This window comes from Schistocerca nitens, chromosome 6 (genome assembly GCF_023898315.1).
Source record: "Schistocerca nitens isolate TAMUIC-IGC-003100 chromosome 6, iqSchNite1.1, whole genome shotgun sequence".
Lineage (NCBI taxonomy): Eukaryota > Metazoa > Arthropoda > Insecta > Orthoptera > Acrididae > Schistocerca > Schistocerca nitens.
The window spans coordinates 212,419,176-212,437,086 of record NC_064619.1 but is presented as its reverse complement, the minus strand read 5'-3'; the positions used below and the strand labels follow the sequence as shown (position 1 = coordinate 212,437,086).

At 37.0% G+C, this 17,911-nt stretch overlaps 1 protein-coding gene across 3 annotated transcripts in view; it reads right to left on the bottom strand.

Moving 5' to 3' along the window:
- LOC126263718 (asparagine synthetase [glutamine-hydrolyzing]) overlaps window positions 1-17,911 on the bottom strand; it is a 197,346-nt gene that overhangs the window by 124,095 nt on the left and 55,340 nt on the right. For all 3 annotated transcript variants that reach the window (XM_049960864.1, XM_049960863.1, XM_049960862.1), the window contains exons 4-5: window positions 16,426-16,663; window positions 13,528-13,704 (exon numbers count right to left, since the gene is read on the bottom strand). In XM_049960864.1, coding sequence (XP_049816821.1) covers window positions 13,528-13,704; window positions 16,426-16,663 — 415 coding nt within the window. The remainder of the gene's footprint in view (window positions 1-13,527; window positions 13,705-16,425; window positions 16,664-17,911) is intronic.

The window sequence follows — 17,911 nt, the reverse complement described above, 5'->3', positions numbered from 1 at the left end:
CCTTAAAATACTATAGTATTTTTGTGGTATGCAAGTAATGTCAGACTATGGCCTTTACATAAACTTCTCTCTACCTCTTGCATGAGATTTTAATTCCCTTAGTTATCCACAGCTTACTTGTTTTTATTTTGGTCTTGTGGATAATTTTTAAGGAAACCAACTTTCAGATATTGACACAAATTTACTAAGGAATAAACTGAATTTGTCATTAGCATCTCTTCCTATGTATGGCTGATCCCATACCATCCCTTTCAATTTATTTTTATAACATTGCATCCTGTTCTCATTAATACGCCTCACTGCCATGTATGAACCTGACTCAGGGTCATAAGGTGCCATATTGTTTATTTCCATTAATTATGCTTTATGATCAGACAGTCCATTAGCAACTGAGTACACATTAACAGTTTCTGCCTGAGCACTGTCTACAAAAATGTTATCAACTGTCCTGCTGTCTTGCTGCACACAAGTTGGAAAATTGACTATTGAAATTAGATTGAAACATCCAGACAATAATTCTCGTTTATTTTCCTTGTCCATATTTTTAAAGAAATCTACACTGAAATCCTCACAAACTACTGTTTCTTTTTGGCAACAAGTAACTCAAAAATGCATCTAATGAATGACGAGAATGTTAAGACAGAACTTCACACTGATGCTAGCAGGTGTGGGACAGGTGCAGGGTACTCTTCCACACCAAGATGAAATTCTCCACAACCCAGAAAGAGTACTTTGCAGATGTTTGGGGCCATCAACAACTTCTGGCTGTATTTATTTGACAAACCAATCACTGTTGGGATGAATTGCCATTCTCTAAGCTGGCTGACTAGCCTGAAGGATCCATTGGGTGAATTGACGAGATTGATACTGAGGCTTCAAAAGCACGATGTAATAGTCGTATGCAAAAGCAGGTGCAAACACAAAGGTACTGGCTGACTTTCAAGGGATGCTTTGGTGGAACTCAGCAGTGTGGATTAAATATCAGTCTTTGTACATTAAATTACACTGCTGCAGAACCGGGCAAATTTTCACCGTAGCCGAAAACCACAGAAGCCTGGAAGGAGGAGAAACAACCAAAAGAAAATTCTGATTAATAAATGGAGCACTGAACATCTGGAACTATGATCCAGTAGTATGGAAATGGCTGCCCATCATTCCAGCTCATCTGATATCAACTTGTGATTTTGTTGAGACTGAATATAAGTAGTATTAAAACTAGATGGTTGTTGTTCTTGCCAGGAGCTGCAAGAGTTATTGATATGTATGAACCTTTGAAAATTTATTTGCTGTATCAGAACAGGGTTCGTATGTTGTTGAAACAGTTTTTTGAGAATTCCCAGTCACTTCTTTGGCTCCATTTCGCACAAAGACTATTGAAAATGTTTTTAAATTCAATCTAAAAGTTGGAAAGAACCACGATTTCAGCTACAGAATCAGGTGAGAAGTTAGAGCTACTTAATGAAAAAACCAATAAAAGGAAATTTAATAAATTTCAAATTCGAGTTATTTCTTCAATTTTAATTAACTTGAAAAAGGAAGGTATTTTCACTCCGCCAAAATAAGAACAATTAACAATTTGTTTTATGACACTTTTGTGACTTATTTATAAAAGTGGACTCCTCCATTTCACCTCTGAAATCATTTCATTGGACAACACTGAAAAATTCTGTTTCTTGGGCTGACTTTTAAATTGTCTGAAACTTCTTGAGACTGAACATTTAAGTGCAACATTTCAGATAGATGAAAATGTATTGCTTTATGAGGTAGGACGCTTGAACAACATTGTATCCAAGAAACTTGAGGAATGGGAAGGAGTTAATTTGAGAGATGGTGTCATATACTCCATACACTTAAAAGTACAGGCACTTCAAGTAAAAATATAGAGACACTTGTAACCAGGTACAAATGCAAATGTGGAAAGGATGTTTTCAATTGTGAATTCAGTTTGGACTGATATTGAAACTACTGAAGCAATTGTAATGGTTAAAGACTCATTATCAAGACCTTGAGTTCTACAAACTGCTATTAATCAATTCAAAGCTTTTGAAAGATATTAGGTCTTCTGATGAGCATAAGATGCAGTGCCATTAACAGGCATGTTTTGAAGAGTCCTGATAAAAAATGTATGCCTTTTTATGTGTATAAACTTTGCTTTTTATTTATTTCAGTAAAGTGATGCAGTTGTACATGCAGAATATTTTCTTTTTGTCTAGTGTCCCATTTGTCCTATTTTTTATAACAATTTTTTGGAACCGTTCCATTTTTCCACATGGAAAATCTGGTCACCCTAATTTACTAATACACCACTTTTCATAAATCCAAACATAGTGGAGATCCTTCAGGGATTAGATTAGATTACATTATATTAGTAACAATTTTCATTCCATGCCTCCATACGGAGGAGATCCTCAAGGATCACGTCATGTTGTTGTTGTGGTCTTCAGTCCTGAGACTGGTTTGATGCAGCTCTCCATGCTACTCTATCCTGTGCAAGCTTCTTCATCTCCCAGTACCTACTGCAACCTACATCCTTCTGAATCTGCTTGGTGTATTCATCTCTTGGTCTCCCTCTACGATTTTTACCCTCCACGCTGCCCTCCAATACTAAATTTGTGATCCCTTGAAGCCTCAGTACACGTCCTACCAACCGATCCCTTCTTCTAGTCAAGTTGTGCCACAAACTTCTCTTCTCCCCAATCCTATTCAATACCTCCTCATTAGTTATGTGATCTACCCATCTAATCTTCAGCATTCTTCTGTAGCACCACATTTCAAAAGCTTCTATTCTCTTCTTGTCCAAACTATTTATCGTCCATGTTTCACTTCCATACATGGCTACACTCCATACAAATACTTTCAGAAACGACTTCCTGACACTTAAATCTATACTCAATGTTAACAAATTTCTCTTCTTCAGAAACGTTTCCTTGCCATTGCCAGCCTACATTTTATATCCTCTCTACTTCGACCATCATCAGTTATTTTGCTCCCCAAATAGCAAAACTCCTGCAGTGAAACATCTTGTAGTAACAGCGGTAGAACATTACATAGGAAATCAGCATACATTGAACCATTTGGATTGTCATCGATAAAATGGGGGCCTATTATCCTTCCTCCCATAATGCTACACCATACATTAACCCGCCAAGGTCACTGATGTTCCACTTGTCACAGCCATCGTGGTTTTTCCATTGCCCAATAGTGCATATTATGCTGGTTTACTTACCGCTGTTGGTGAATGATGCTTCGTTGCTAAATAGAACGTGTGCAAAAAATATGTCATCGTCCCGTAATTTCTCTTGTGCCCAGTGACAGAACTGTACATGACGTTCAAAGTCGTCGCCATGCAATTCCTGGTGCATAGAAATACAGTAAGGGTGCATTCGATGTTGATGTAGCATTCTCAACACCGACATTTTTGAGAATCCCGATTCTCACGCAATTTGTGTGCTACTGATGTGCGGATTAGCCATGACAGCAGCTAAAACACCTACTTGGGCATGATCATAAGTTGCAGGTCATGGTTGACATTTCACATGTAGCTGAACACTTCCTGTTTCCTTAAATAACGGCGAATGGTCCGGACACTTGGATGATGTCACCCAGGATACCAAGCAGCATACATAGCACACGGTCGTTGGGCATTTTGGTCACAATAGCCATACATCAACACGATATCAACCTTTTCCACAATTGGTAAACGGTCCATTTTAACACGGGTAATGTATCACGAAGCAAATACCATCTACACTGGCGGAATGTTACATGATACCATGTACTTATACATTTGTGACTATTACAGCACCATCTATCACAAAGCAAAAAAAGTGGCTCAACTAAAACATTCATATTTCTTTATGTACTACACGAATATGTAATAAAAATGGGGGTTCCTATTTAAAAATATCCGTTTGACCTATGGAACCGCTATCTAGAGGGCCAACCATAGCGCCATCTGGTTTCCCCCTTCAAGCTAGACGAGTTTCATTCTTTGTAGTTTTTTCGTCTGATGCTTATTTCGTGAGATATTTGGCCCGGTCACTATCAAAGGAGCACCCTGTATACTGAGATCTGCCTTTGACTGTAACATGCCTAGTTTTATCAAACTTTTATGCAAACATTTATTCCAGTAATGGCCACTTTGCTTTAATCCATATATGCCTTTCTTCAAACGCCAAATTCTTCTTTTCCCTTGATAAGGTCATTTAACTTCATCAGGTGGAATCACATATATTTCCTCTTCCAGTCTTCCATTAAGGTAGGCTGTTTCCACATCCACTTGATGAATTAATGAGTCTTCCTTTACTGCAAGAGCTGAAAGGTATCTTAATGATGAATACTTCACCACTGGTGAGAAAGTTTCTGAGAATATCCTTTAACTACCAATCTGGCTTTGAATTTTGGTATTGCACTCTCAGGATTTTTAATACTAAACACCTATCTTGTTCTTAATGGCTTTTTATTTTCATGCATGTCAACCCATTCATATGCATTATTATCCACAAAAGACTGCAGCTCTTTTTCAATAGCCTTTTTCCAATCTTGAGAATTTGAACTTGCTAAAGCTTCATCACCTGTGATTGGTTCATTGTTGATTGTTTGGGCAGCTTACATTTCATAATCTGGATATTCTTTTGGTTTTGTTATACATGAAGACCGTCTTAAACTGACTTCCTCTGTTGAATCTTCTTCCTCAATTTGATTCTCGGGTAGCACATCAGCTTCCTCTTTATTCTAGTCTTCCTCTGTTTCAGTTGCCATCTTTGTTTCAACACTATCACACATTATGCTTGGTTGCATTACTGTATCATTTTGACTACTTTCCTTTATTTTAGGTTTATAATCCTCCAAAAATACTACATCTCTACTACTTACTATCTTCTTATTCACAGGATTATAAAATCAGTAGCCTTTTGAATCCTCGCAGTAGCCAACAAAAATATATTTTTGAGATTTTGCATCCCACTTTCCTCTTAATGGTTTTGGAATCTGAACCATGGCTTCACATCCAAAGACTTTTAAGTGCTTTACATCCGGTTTCTTCCCAGTCCATACTTCATAAGGTGTTTTGTCTCTCACAGTTTTGGTAGGTGATCTGCTAATTAAATACATTGCTGTTGACACAGCGACCAAAAATACTTAGGTAGCTCAGAATCACTTAAAATACTTTTTGCCTTTTCTACAATGGTTCTGTTGGCTCGATCTGCAACTCCATTCTGAGAAGGATTGTAGTGAATGGTAGTCTTAATACCCATTCCATTCAACTGTTACTTAAACCATCTGTTTACATATTCTGATCCATTGTCTGATCTAATAATTTTAATTTTCTTCCCAGTCTGTCTTTCAACCATTTTGCAATAAACAACAAATACATCATTCACTTTATCCTTGCTTCTTATAAAATAAACGTGCATGTATCTAGAAAAATCATCTATGAATGTCAGGAAATAGAAGATACCTCCTAAGGATTTATTCTCCATAAGTCCACAGAGATCTGAGTGTATGAGTTGCAAGACTTCAGTAGATCTGCTCGACCCGATTTAAATGGCAATCTAGCCTGCTTCCCTTGCAAACACACATCACATTGAACATTATTCATTCCATAATTTTCCATCCCAGTTACCATATTCTTCAGTAAAGTCATACTTTTCCTATTCAAATGTCAAAGTCTCCTATGCCACAAGAAACCTTTTGCAGCATAAACAGAACGATTTCCTGTTTCAGCAGTGCTTTGAACTGTATTCAATTTGTAAATACCTCTTACATTACTTGCAGTAGCTACAATATCACCACCAGAGTCTATCACTTTGGTTCCCTCTATATCAAAGGTAACTTTATCCTTCTTTACTATTTCGCTTACTGACAACAAATTAGTTGCCATATTCTTTACATAATGTACATCACGAACAGTAACAATTTCCTTTTCCCCATTCACAAGCAAATTAAGATCCACTTTTCCTGTGAGTTCACACCTTACCTTAGATCTGTCGACTGTGGAAATTCCAATGTCAGTCCTTGACTGAACATCATACAAACCTGACGGAGCTTTGGTAATGTGCACGATGCTCCTGAATCTAGGAACCATTCTTCATGATCGTCATTCACTTCATTAAAAGAGTAAAAAACAGAAAATGCCTTACCTTTATCGGTAGTCTTTCTCTCAGGACTACTAGTATTAACATGCTTCTTTTCTTTTATACTTAACTTTTCGTTACACTTTGAAGCAATATGTCCAATTTTCTGGCATCTGAAACATCTTATTGGCTTCTTCTTCTTGTACTTAGATATAAAGCTGACACTGTTTCTTTTTCTGAAGCGTTAGAATCTGGTTCATACTTCATGTCCTGTAGAATCTTCACATTAACACTATCCAATGCAATGGGTATTTCTGAACTTTCCAAACCCTGGCGAATATTTCTCTGGTAGTCCAGCTAACAATAAAGTTCCAATCCATTCATCTCCAATTTCAAAACCAATAAACCAATATTCCTCAGACGATTGGAGATTTAAATTATTATATTCACATATTCATCCACACTTTTGCACCTATTCAATCTTGTGGTTATCAGCTCACAAAGTACTCACACTTTTGTGGTTAAACCACCGTCTTCAAATGTGTTTTTCAGTTTGTCCCATACCTCCTTTGCTGACGTAGCCTTTTCTATGTGAACATAAATCACTGGATCAATCAAAAGGATTAGTTTTGATTTCGCCTTCTGATCCTTAATACCAAAACTTGATTCCGTAGGTGCCAATTTACTGTTTACAACATCCCATAAGTCATCGAAGTGCAAATACACCTCAACAGCAAATTTCCAGGTCATGTAATTTTCGGGCCCTAAAAGCCGCTCTATTTGCGGTATATGTGTTGTACTCATTTCACAGTTATTTTCCTCTTCGTATAGCATACACAATCCAGCTTTATACGAACTTCCACACATCTTTTGCGCAAATACACTACACCTTAAAGCTTATTATTTTGCTTTAATCCAGTAGCTGGAAACATAACCTGTTGTAGTTTATGCAGATTAACGCCGCTAAATGACAAGTAACAACTATTTAAGGGACAAAATAAACTTATGCTTTATTCACACAACACATATTAATACATTTGACTACCAAATTATATTACATTGTCCCATCAACAAACACGGAACATGTATATTCCACAGAGTCTTAATGCACTCTGCACATCATATCTTGTGCGCCTCTATGCTCACTGGAAAATGTTTGTTCACATATTGCCAACATGAAGCAGACTGTCTTTTGTAACAGATGGATGTCTAATGCCCAGTGAGCAGAGAGAAGGCAGTGAAAACCATGGAAAAAAGGAATAGTAAAGTTCATTATCTTACATTGCTGAAGCAAATAGTTGAAGCTTAAAAAAATGAAAATGAACACAAGCAATGAAATAAATCAAAAGAATAAAAGAAACATTCAGCTTTTAAATTCTTAGAGGCTATGTATTATAATGACGGAACAGGTGTGGCTTGTAGTTGAAGACTCGGACGCAGAGCTGCCCCAGAATATATATTAAAATACATTTCTCAAAAGTGAATTACAGAGATTAAATTATCAGGACATGTTTCAAATATTTTCCAAACAGATTTACATACCAACTGTCAATGTTCATGAAACTGTTGATATCAACTGTGTTTTTTGAGCAGGCAGAAATACGTGTGTCTGTAAAAAGATCGATGCGTAAAGCTTACAACCAATACCGTCCTACGCTTCTATCCAGTCACTTGTTGACCAGGCTATAGTGGCAATCGAAGATAGCAAAAGTAAAGCCAAAGTTTTAAATTTGGTATTTAAGAAATCATTCATGCAAGAGAATCTTACAAATATACTGTCATTCGACCATTGCACTGACTCCCAAATGGAGGGCATAGCATCACTGGCGTAGACAAACAACTGAAAAAGTTTAAAGCAAAAAAGTCACCATGTCTTGATGGAATCCCAGTTTGGTTTTATAAAGAGTACATCGGCCCCTTACTTAGCTTGAATTAATCATAAATCTCTTGCCCAGTGCAAAGTTCTAAGAGACTGCAAAAAGTGCAGTTGACTCCTGTATATAAGAAGGATAAACAAATGAACTCACAAAATTACAAACCAATGTCTTTAACATCAGTTTGCAGCAGAATCCTTTAACATATTCTCAGTTCATATATAATAAACTTCCTTGAGAGGAAAAAGATCCCATCCACAAATCAGCGTGGTTTTAAAAAGCATCGCTAATACAAAACTCAGCTTAGCCATTTCTCACATGAGATCCTGCAAACTATGGATAAAGAGCAAAAGGCGGATACCATATTCTTAAGATTTCCATAAAGCATTTGACATGGTGCCACACTGCCAACTGTTAACAAAGGTACACACACATGGAATAGGCTCCCAGGTATGTGAGTGGCTCAAAGACTTCTTAAGTAACAGAATCTACTAAGTTGTCATTGATGGTGAGCGATCGTCAGAACAAGGGTACCACCAGGAGTGCCCCAGGGTAGTGTGATAGGACCACTGTTATTTCCCACACATGTAATTGATCTGGCGGGCTGGGTAAGCAGCACTCTGAAGATATTTGCTGACGATGCTGAGATGTATGGGAAGCTGTCAACGTTGAGTGACTGTAGGTGGATACAAGATGACTTAGACATTATTTCTAGTTGGTGTGATGAATGACAGCTAGCTCTAAATGTAGAAAAATGTCAGGTAATGCAAAGGAGTAGGAAAAACAGGACCGTAGGAGGAAAGGCGAATGGCCATCTTCGGTTTATTGGGAGAATTTTAGGAAAGTATGGTTCATCTGTAAAGGAGACCACATATAGGACACTTGTGCAACCCATTGTTGAGTTGAAGTTCGAGTGTTTGGCACCATACCAGGTCGGATTGAAGGAAGACATCAAAGAAATTCAGAGGCAGGCTGCTAGATTTGTTACTGTAGATTTGAAGAGCACCCAAGTATTATGGAGATGCTTTGGGAACTCGAAAGGGAATCACTGGAGGGAAGGCAACATTGTTTTCAAGCATTACTGAGAAAATTTAGTGAAACGGCATTTGACACTGAGTGCAGAATGATTCTACTTCTGCCTATGTACATTTCGCATAAGGACCGTGAAGATAAGATCATTTTCCCTTGCTCTATTCTCAAGTGGAACAGAAAAGGAAATGACGAGTAATGGTATAGGCTACCCTCCACCATGCACCATACTGTGGCTTGCGGAGTATGTATGTAGGTGTAGGTGTAGATGTAGATGTAGAGTCATGGCTGCACCATGATTTTACTGTCAAGCAGTATGCAGCAGAGATTTGGGGGCATGAGTTCTACAAAGTACAGCTCTTACGCGTCATCCAAGGCTTCGTCACTTCAGCCTGGGCATCTGACATCACTTCTATATCATGCATATATCACAATCAGAACTAGGGAGAAGCCATATTAGGTTTCGTTGAAGTCAACATTCAGTGGGTTTTAAATGCTGTTTCAAAGCACTAGCACATTGAGGATCTCTCAAAAACACACCATTATGGTACCATTTGTTGCAAGAAAATGACCTACTATTGGTTTAAGGATTTTCGTTATTTTCAAATTATCACATATGTGCTGTCAAAGTAACCTGCTTCACACTGAAGGTGTATCAAAAATGTGTCATTCTTGGTATCATTTATTGTAATTAAATATCAGTTGCTATCATATCAGCAGTTAGGGCATCATACAACAAAAGAGCTCCAAGCTCACATCTTGGTAGAGCATAGGATATAGCCATGGACCTTGGAGTTATAGAGTTATAGTTCATGGGTTCACCTTGTGCTCACTTTAATTTTGTTTTCTTCAGTTTCATGTTTTCCAAAAGATCCTGAGACTTCCTTATTAATTTAAGAGAAGTATGTTCTGCCACGGTAGACGTTACTCGTGTATACAAGCTCTCTTTCTCAGGAAATAGTTTGTTCTATGTTGGAGACTATGGCCAACAACGATTGTTGTCTACATGATTGCTTGATTTGATCACAATTTAAAAGCTTATTTATTTAATTATTTATTCATTCAAAAATCATAGCACAGCCTTTACTGTCACGGAAACATTACTCTCTCATCTTGTGAACTCAAAAACACAGCAGATAAACATAAAACATTAAATGTCTCACATTTATAATTGAAAAGGTTAAAAACATTAAGCATGCTGTGAAGCTAACATATACAGCATTAAATCTCTCTCCGAAATGTGTCCTTTAGTATGCTTTGTTGTGATAAAGTGTTGGCAAGTGTGATGTTGGCAGATAATATGCCACCTATATATCTTTTCTTTATGTTAGCTTTTTGGCATTGTTTATGTAAATATGCAAGTGTGATCATTTGTTAAATTTCAGTTATTTTTTACTGGTAAAGGGCTGACAGGAAGCTTGTGAAATGAAAAAAAAAGAAAATATAAATAATGTTATTTCATTTTATTTCTTTAGCCACCTGTATCACTTTTAAGCACTTCGTGTTCATTTGCTGGTTCTACCCTCATGCTACAAGCAGCTTTTGAACTTCTGGTTTTCCTTTAGTTGTTTAACTTGAACTTAATAATGTTGTTTCATGTATGAAATGAGTACTTTTATAATTTGTTAAATCACCTTTTTAATATCAACATTTTCTGCATTTTTGAGAATGGTATCCTGTTCTCAATATCTCTTTCCCATTTCAGTCTTCATCCAAATAGCTCCTGACTTGTTATCAGACAGTCTTATTAAGCTGTCTGCCCAGAAATTTTACCTTTGCAATTATTTTTTGGCATACATTCTCGTAATTCTTAATATGAACTAAAACTGTGGACTTGAGGATGTTTTCATTTAAGAAATTAATCTTTTTAGAAACTTCCTGGCAGATTAAAATTGCATGCCAGACCAGGACTTGAATCTGGGACCATTGCCTTTCACAGGCATGTGCTCAGGCAGTAGAGCACTTGCCTGCCAAAGGCAAAGGTCCCAGGGTTGATTCCAGGCATGGTGCGCAATTTTAATTTTCCAGGAAGTTTCAAATCAGTTTACATTACACTGCAGAGTTAAAATTCATTCTATTATTTTAAGAGTTCTACAAGAATTTTTAATACCAGCTGAGATCCAGGAATTTGGCTTCATGGTAAAATGAGATCTTTTTCTTGACAGCTAATTTGGAAAGCACATGTTATGCAGTGCCATGTTCTGTCTTGTGTCCTAATGACATACCAAAAATCCTAGAGCAGCAAATGTTTTCTGCACTTCACAGGTATTCACTGGGCTGCAACGAGTTGCTTGCTGCTGTTCCTGTTGCTGTAGTGTTAAGAAAACATCACACTACTCTTAGAGTTAGTGACAGCAGATTGCACAGAAGATTTTCCTAATAATAAGAAGTTCTTGTCCTTGTGATGAAAGACCTCTGAAGCACCGCAATTCACAGTTATTTACTATTTCTATTGTGTAAAGAAGTTCTTTTTTCCTAATATATTTAATCTAGAAATCATTTCCAGGTGGAATGTCTTCCCACATTGCTGCTATCTATAAATACCACATTTTCAAATTGCCTGCATATACAGGACATAAAAAAAACTACAAATACAAAATTTTAGTGTTTTTAAAGGGGATAAAGTGAAATACTTTTTTATGCAATAGGAAAGTCACACGTGATCCATCCCACCAATAGAGGTTCAAGAACACTTTGGCACTAGTTATGTCTAGAGAACTGTTCAAACTACCATGTGATGAATATTGTTTCAGAGATATTGCTGAAAATGTAATCCATTTACATCAATGACAACTGGCATCTACATGCTAATGATTGTCTAACATGTACAAAACAACCAGATGTTTCACGAACAATGGCTGCTGCTTCACCCAGATAGCCAACCAGCTTCTGGAGTGTCTATCAGTGTCTCATGCACCAAACGCTCCAGCTACTTTCACAAAAAGAAATGCGTAGGAGGTCAGCAACATCTCTAAAATAATATTCATCATATGGCAGTTTGACCACCATCTCTGAACATCACTAATGATGAAACCTTCATGGACTCCTAGGAGCAAAGTAGTGCCCATGTGACTTTTTTTGTAGCATAAAAAAATGTTCCTCTTTATCTTCTCTAAACACTAAAATTTTGTATACATAGTTTTTTACATCCTATATTTCATATCTCTCTATTAGCACTTTCTAATTTTTTGTCAAAACGGGACACTTCTGCCATGTTATGACAATGTGGATGTGAATAAATGATAATATTGGTACTTCTTAATTCATGTAATCTTCTTTTACGTCAGAGTTCAAGGTCCTGTCTTTCATTTCTACAACATTGTTTATTCCCACCAGGAAAACAGAAAAGTCATTGCTGTTTAATGGTGATTTTTTTTTTATTGATTTGTTGATGTAGCTGTACAGAATTTAGTGCCCGATTTAGCTACATGCATTAAATTCACATTGCTTCTACTTTGAAATTCAGTATCTATATTTGGCCCTTGGTTATTGCATATATTTTGATTTTAGATTTGAAGCTACAAATTTTAGGCCTTCTTTTACAGCACACATCTTCTTTACCACATGAGCCAATAATTCATCAGAACAATTTTAGATTGACAAATTGTCATTGACCACATTTACATCTGGTCTCTTATTTATCCAAGACAGTAAATCTTCTTGTCCTGTCTTATTCTCAATGCCCTTTTTATTTTCACATAGCTCATGAAAATGTCTTACTGCACTCCCAAATTTGCAGTAGAAAGTACATGAAAGAAGTTGTCATGCACAAAACTAGCATTGGTTTCACAGTTTTGTTCAGTTTTGCACTTCCTGTTTGTGGCTACTGAACTTTTGTACGCTTTTCCAAAAGGTTCAAACTATCATGCAGAAATTTTAGATTGTTCATTTCAGTTTTTTCTTCTAGTAGTTTTGTAATATCCATTGTCAGAGCACTGGTTATACACTAAAAACTAGTTATGCATGAATTCAGATAGGTAATTTCATCCCAGTTATCACACATTTTCCGTTTTACAATAAAATTCATATTTTGCAGAGACACATACCAAAATTTTACCCTAGCCACCATCTTCCTGTGTTTTCTATTCAGAGTTTAGAATAAAGGAGGATAAAATGAGTATGAAAGAAACTTTTAACACAGGTAACTGTTTTTATTACTCTCTCTCTAACATGAGTATAGCTGTAAAAGTTTTGGGAAAATATTGTGAAATTCTGGCTTTTCCAGAAATTCATCTTCACATCTTTTCAAAAGAACTTCACCTCTCAAATCATCTTTTGAACACTATAACTTACCTCCTTGCAACAGTTGATAAACAACACTTAGTAAGCAAATACTTCTATTCACGAGAATTATGATATTTTTCACTTTTTGGACCCGAAAGAAATGAGAGACCAAAAAAAAGTTATTCTCAAAACTTTCAAGAGTGAATGTTGTGTGTCTTTTAGCTGTTACCCAAACTATAAAGTAATTTGGCTTCTATACCCTTTTTTTTTTTGCTGTAATATAAAATACTGAGGCAATCATCTTCTCAAAATTAACAATTACTTACCATCATATGGCACAAATGGTTTTGCTGCTGGTTTGCTTCCAATATTGTAGTACTTTTCTGACTGCAAAAGAGTAGTTGTTCCATCATCTCTGATCTGGTAGGCTTCTACCACTCCAGGTGGAAATGGTTCCAATTTCCATGCAGTTCCTTCAAGATCACGAGCCATGTCCATAAGTCCTGTAAGAATTCCAACATCACTTAAGTGGAACTGTTAAATATGAATGTTTACAATTTTTAGGGAGGTGCATTGCTGAGTTAACCTCTTTTAGTTTAGATCACAACATCTGCAGTAGCACAGTCTCACTTTTCTCCCATAGATTGAAAAATAATAGTGTAAGAGTCTTTATTTCAAATGAACAATGCAAAGCTGCATATCTATGAGCAAGATGTTAAAGGACAGCAGGGTAGGTCAAATTGTGTCACCGTATGTAAGATGGTACCACGATGGTGGATTGCCATTCTAAAGAAGCTGTATTAAAAGATCATACAAATTATCTTTCTGTTCCATGATCTCCAAAAACAGCTTCAGGCAAATGCTTAACAATTCCTTACACAACATCACCATTAATTCCTTGCCACTGTAATACCTGCACATTATCTTCAATGCTTGAAGCACTGTACTCATGTTAATCCACATGAGCAGTAAAACACGATTTAGGAAAAGTTTTTTTAATCTCAAAGCATCCATACATTTTAGATATTTTATGTTAGATATTCTGCCAGCCTTGGTTAGGAAGAAACTGAGGCAAATGTTGCAAACAGTCTGATAAATTCCAGATTTTTCCTGGCCTTAGCTGTGTTGTATATTATGTTAAGTAGCACATTGTAACTGGCGCAGAAATTTATCTGAAAGACTGACTCCCAGAATTGTTTTCGTTTGATATGAAATTATTCCAGAAAAGGAACTACATAAATGTTTTCCTTTCTTTTAGTTATTGTATATTTAATTTACTGGAGGTGGTCCTTTAGCTTGAATTTTGCTATAAACAAGGTCAACTGTATGTGGACAACACCAGAATTCCAGTCAGAGCTGCCTTCTTGGGTGAATGTGAAAACGCACGTGTGTGTGTGTGTGTGTGTGTGTGTGTGTGTGTGTGTGTGTGTGTGTGTGTGTGTGTGTGTGTGGCCGGGGGGGGGGGGGGGGGGTGTCACTCATCTTTACAGTGAGTAGCAGTCTATTCTTTTCCTAGTACTGTTGTTATTCCAACCTGGAGTTTCCACTGTTTGATATAATCTGATCTAATCAGAGGGTTTATTTTGGATTCTGTGACTGGATTTATTATAATAATACCTAAAAAAGAATTATTATTGCAGTGTGCAGTACTATTCTTTCATGTTTGAAAAGTTGATTAATGGGAATGCTGGTAAGGTTCCTTCAAAAAGAACAATGTTGATTTCCTTTGCAATTCTTTCCTACTTAGCTTGTTCTTTCTCTGTCTTTGATCTCAGCATCCTTAGGATGTTAAACCATAATCTTCACTTCTTCCTTCCTTCTTTCACTAGCGACTTGTATTAAAATAACAAATATTGTGTAAATATAATTTATAATTTGCAATAATAAAATCTGTATGTTCACAGAAAGTTTGCTGATAACATCATTATTTGAAGGAACTCATTTGTAACCAGAGTCCATATTAAAGTGTAAAGTTTGGTTAAAAAGTTTGATAGGTTCCTCATCCAATGCATGGGAACTGAAGTGTTTGAATACCTTTTATTTAAACTAATATGCACTTTTCACTGATAAAAATCTCAGCTTTTAGGCCCATTTAGTTACATATGGGCATAAATGCAGAAATCTGAAAAGTGACTCTTTACTTGGGGTTCTTTTGATGTGACTGATGGCTGTGATCAGGACAGTGCATCTGACATTTACAGCAGCCGCATTAAGTAGTTACAGCTCTAACTCATAGCACTACACGAAAAAAATGTGCTTTCAGATTTTCTTGTTGTGAAAACTTCTGTATTATTTCATGCTGTTTACTAATCTTTCCTAACCACAATGCAAATATTAAGCCTGACCACTCTTTAGCAAACTACACTGCTAATATATTGCATTAATAAACTATTTGCAGAGTAGCATGTATAATAAAAAATATTATGGAATATTTATCTCACCTAGAGGATGATTTTTGTCCTATAATCTTGCTACATGAATGTAGGTGCAAAGACATCATTTCCACTTCCTTTTAATTGTGGCATTTATTATGAAAAGTAAATAACCAATACACAGAAAATCAACCAAAAATGTGACAATATTAAGTTAACAATACTGAGAAGCCATAACTGAGAATAAATCAATAATGAGTGAAAACTAAGACAATATTCAACATGAAATAAGAATGAACCTGAATGAAACAAAAGTCACAACCACCATCATTTGCTGGTATTTGTCCAGATTTATTAGCAGCATGGGGGCCACTATCTCGAGCAGGAACATATGACAAATGTATCCATTAGGACAGTGTGGTGAAATCTGGTATTAATGGGGTATGGCAGCAGACAACTGATACAAGTGCCTTTGCTAACAGCACGATGTCACCTGCAGTGCCTCTCCTCGGCTTGTGATCATATCAGTTGGACCCTAGATGTCTGGAAAACCATGGCCTGGTCAAACAAGCCCCAATTTCAGCTGGTAAAAGCTGATGGTAGGGTTTGAGTCTGGCACAGACCCCATGTAGCCATGGACTCAAGTTGTCAACAAGGCTCTGTGCAACATGATGGTGGCTCCATAATGGTGTGGGCTGTGTTTATATGAAATGTACTGGATCCTCTGGTGCAAATGAACTAATCACTGAATGGAAATGGTTATATTCAGCTGCTTGGCTACCATTTGCAGCCATTCATGGACTTCATGTTCCCACACAATGATGTCATGTTATTAGACCACAATTGCTTTACCTTTAGCTTCAGATGACACAGCAAGAACTCCTGAGCCAGATCGAAGTCGGAAGAGGGGCCTCACACCAAAAGGATCACGGGCGAGATAGAGACGGCGCTTGTTGCTATCTATGATGCACAAGGCAAAAACTCCATCCAGATGGCGAGCACACAAGCTGATCCCACCTTTGGCAAAAAGGTGAATTGCTGACTCAACATCACAGTTGGTTTCATACTTAAATCCAAACTGCTGTGCCAACTGCGAACAGTGAAATAGTTAAAATTAACAGCCATTACTATCTGAACATTATCACTTGAAGAGATGCAGTGGAAGCTTTGAAAGGAAACATAACATATAGATGCAACTAGACACTGAAGTTTTTTAAAAAATTTTATGTACAAAACAATGTATACAGTATACAAGAGAAACTAAATAATATGCTAATTACTTTCTGTTGAGATTTACAAGCAGTAAATAAAGCCACTGGCACTGCAGCTATAACATTGATGACAAACATATTTTCACCTGCTCTTTCTGCATCTAAATGTGTTTCTTCTAGTACAGGCTCTTCAATAGTTCTCCACAGCAAGGTGGAGGTTCCCTGCTGTTTTGGGATAGCATTATGTAGGGCCGAGGTACGCTGGTGGTGGTCATGGAAGTTGCTATAATGGCTGTACAGTAGGTGAATGCCATCCTCCGAAAGATAGTGCAACCACATCAGCAGTACAATGACGAGGCATTCGTCTTCATGGATGACAATTCATGCCCCCATCGTGCACATCTTGTTAATGACTTCCCTCAGGATAATGACATCACTCAACTAGAGTGGCCAGCATGTTCTCCAGACATGAATCCTATCAAACATGTCTGGGATGGATTGAAAAGGGCTATTTATGGACAATGTGACTCACCAACCACTCTGAGGGATCTACGCAGAATTGCCGTTGATGAGTGTTGATGAGTTCATCTAGTCCGGATGAACAGTGCCTTGATGAACTTGTGGATAGTACACCACGACGAATACAGGCATGCATCAATGCATGAGGACATGCTACTGGGTATGTACAGTTATCTGGACCACCAACTCTGAAGATCTCATTGTATGATGGTACAATATGCAATGTGTGGTTTTCATGAGCAATAAAAAGGGTGATGTTTATGTTGATCTATATTCCAATTTCCTGTACAGGTCCTGGAACGCTCAGAACCGAGGTGATGCAAAACATTTTTTTATGTGTTTATATCATTAAAACAAAACAGTTAGCTGTCCCTAAATTCTGTAGAGCACATCCAGTGCCACTCACTCTGTGTATTTTCAACAAAATGAGTTGCATGGACTGTAAAGTAATGAACACTTTAGTGATCCTCATGGTCATTTTTAAAAGAAGCTAATTAGAATACATGGAGGCATGGTGAATGCCAAGTGAAATGTTGATCTTTAGCCTATTCTTATACTGGAGGATTGCTGGCAAAGCTAGCCAGAAGCCAATACTTTTTCTCAATTAG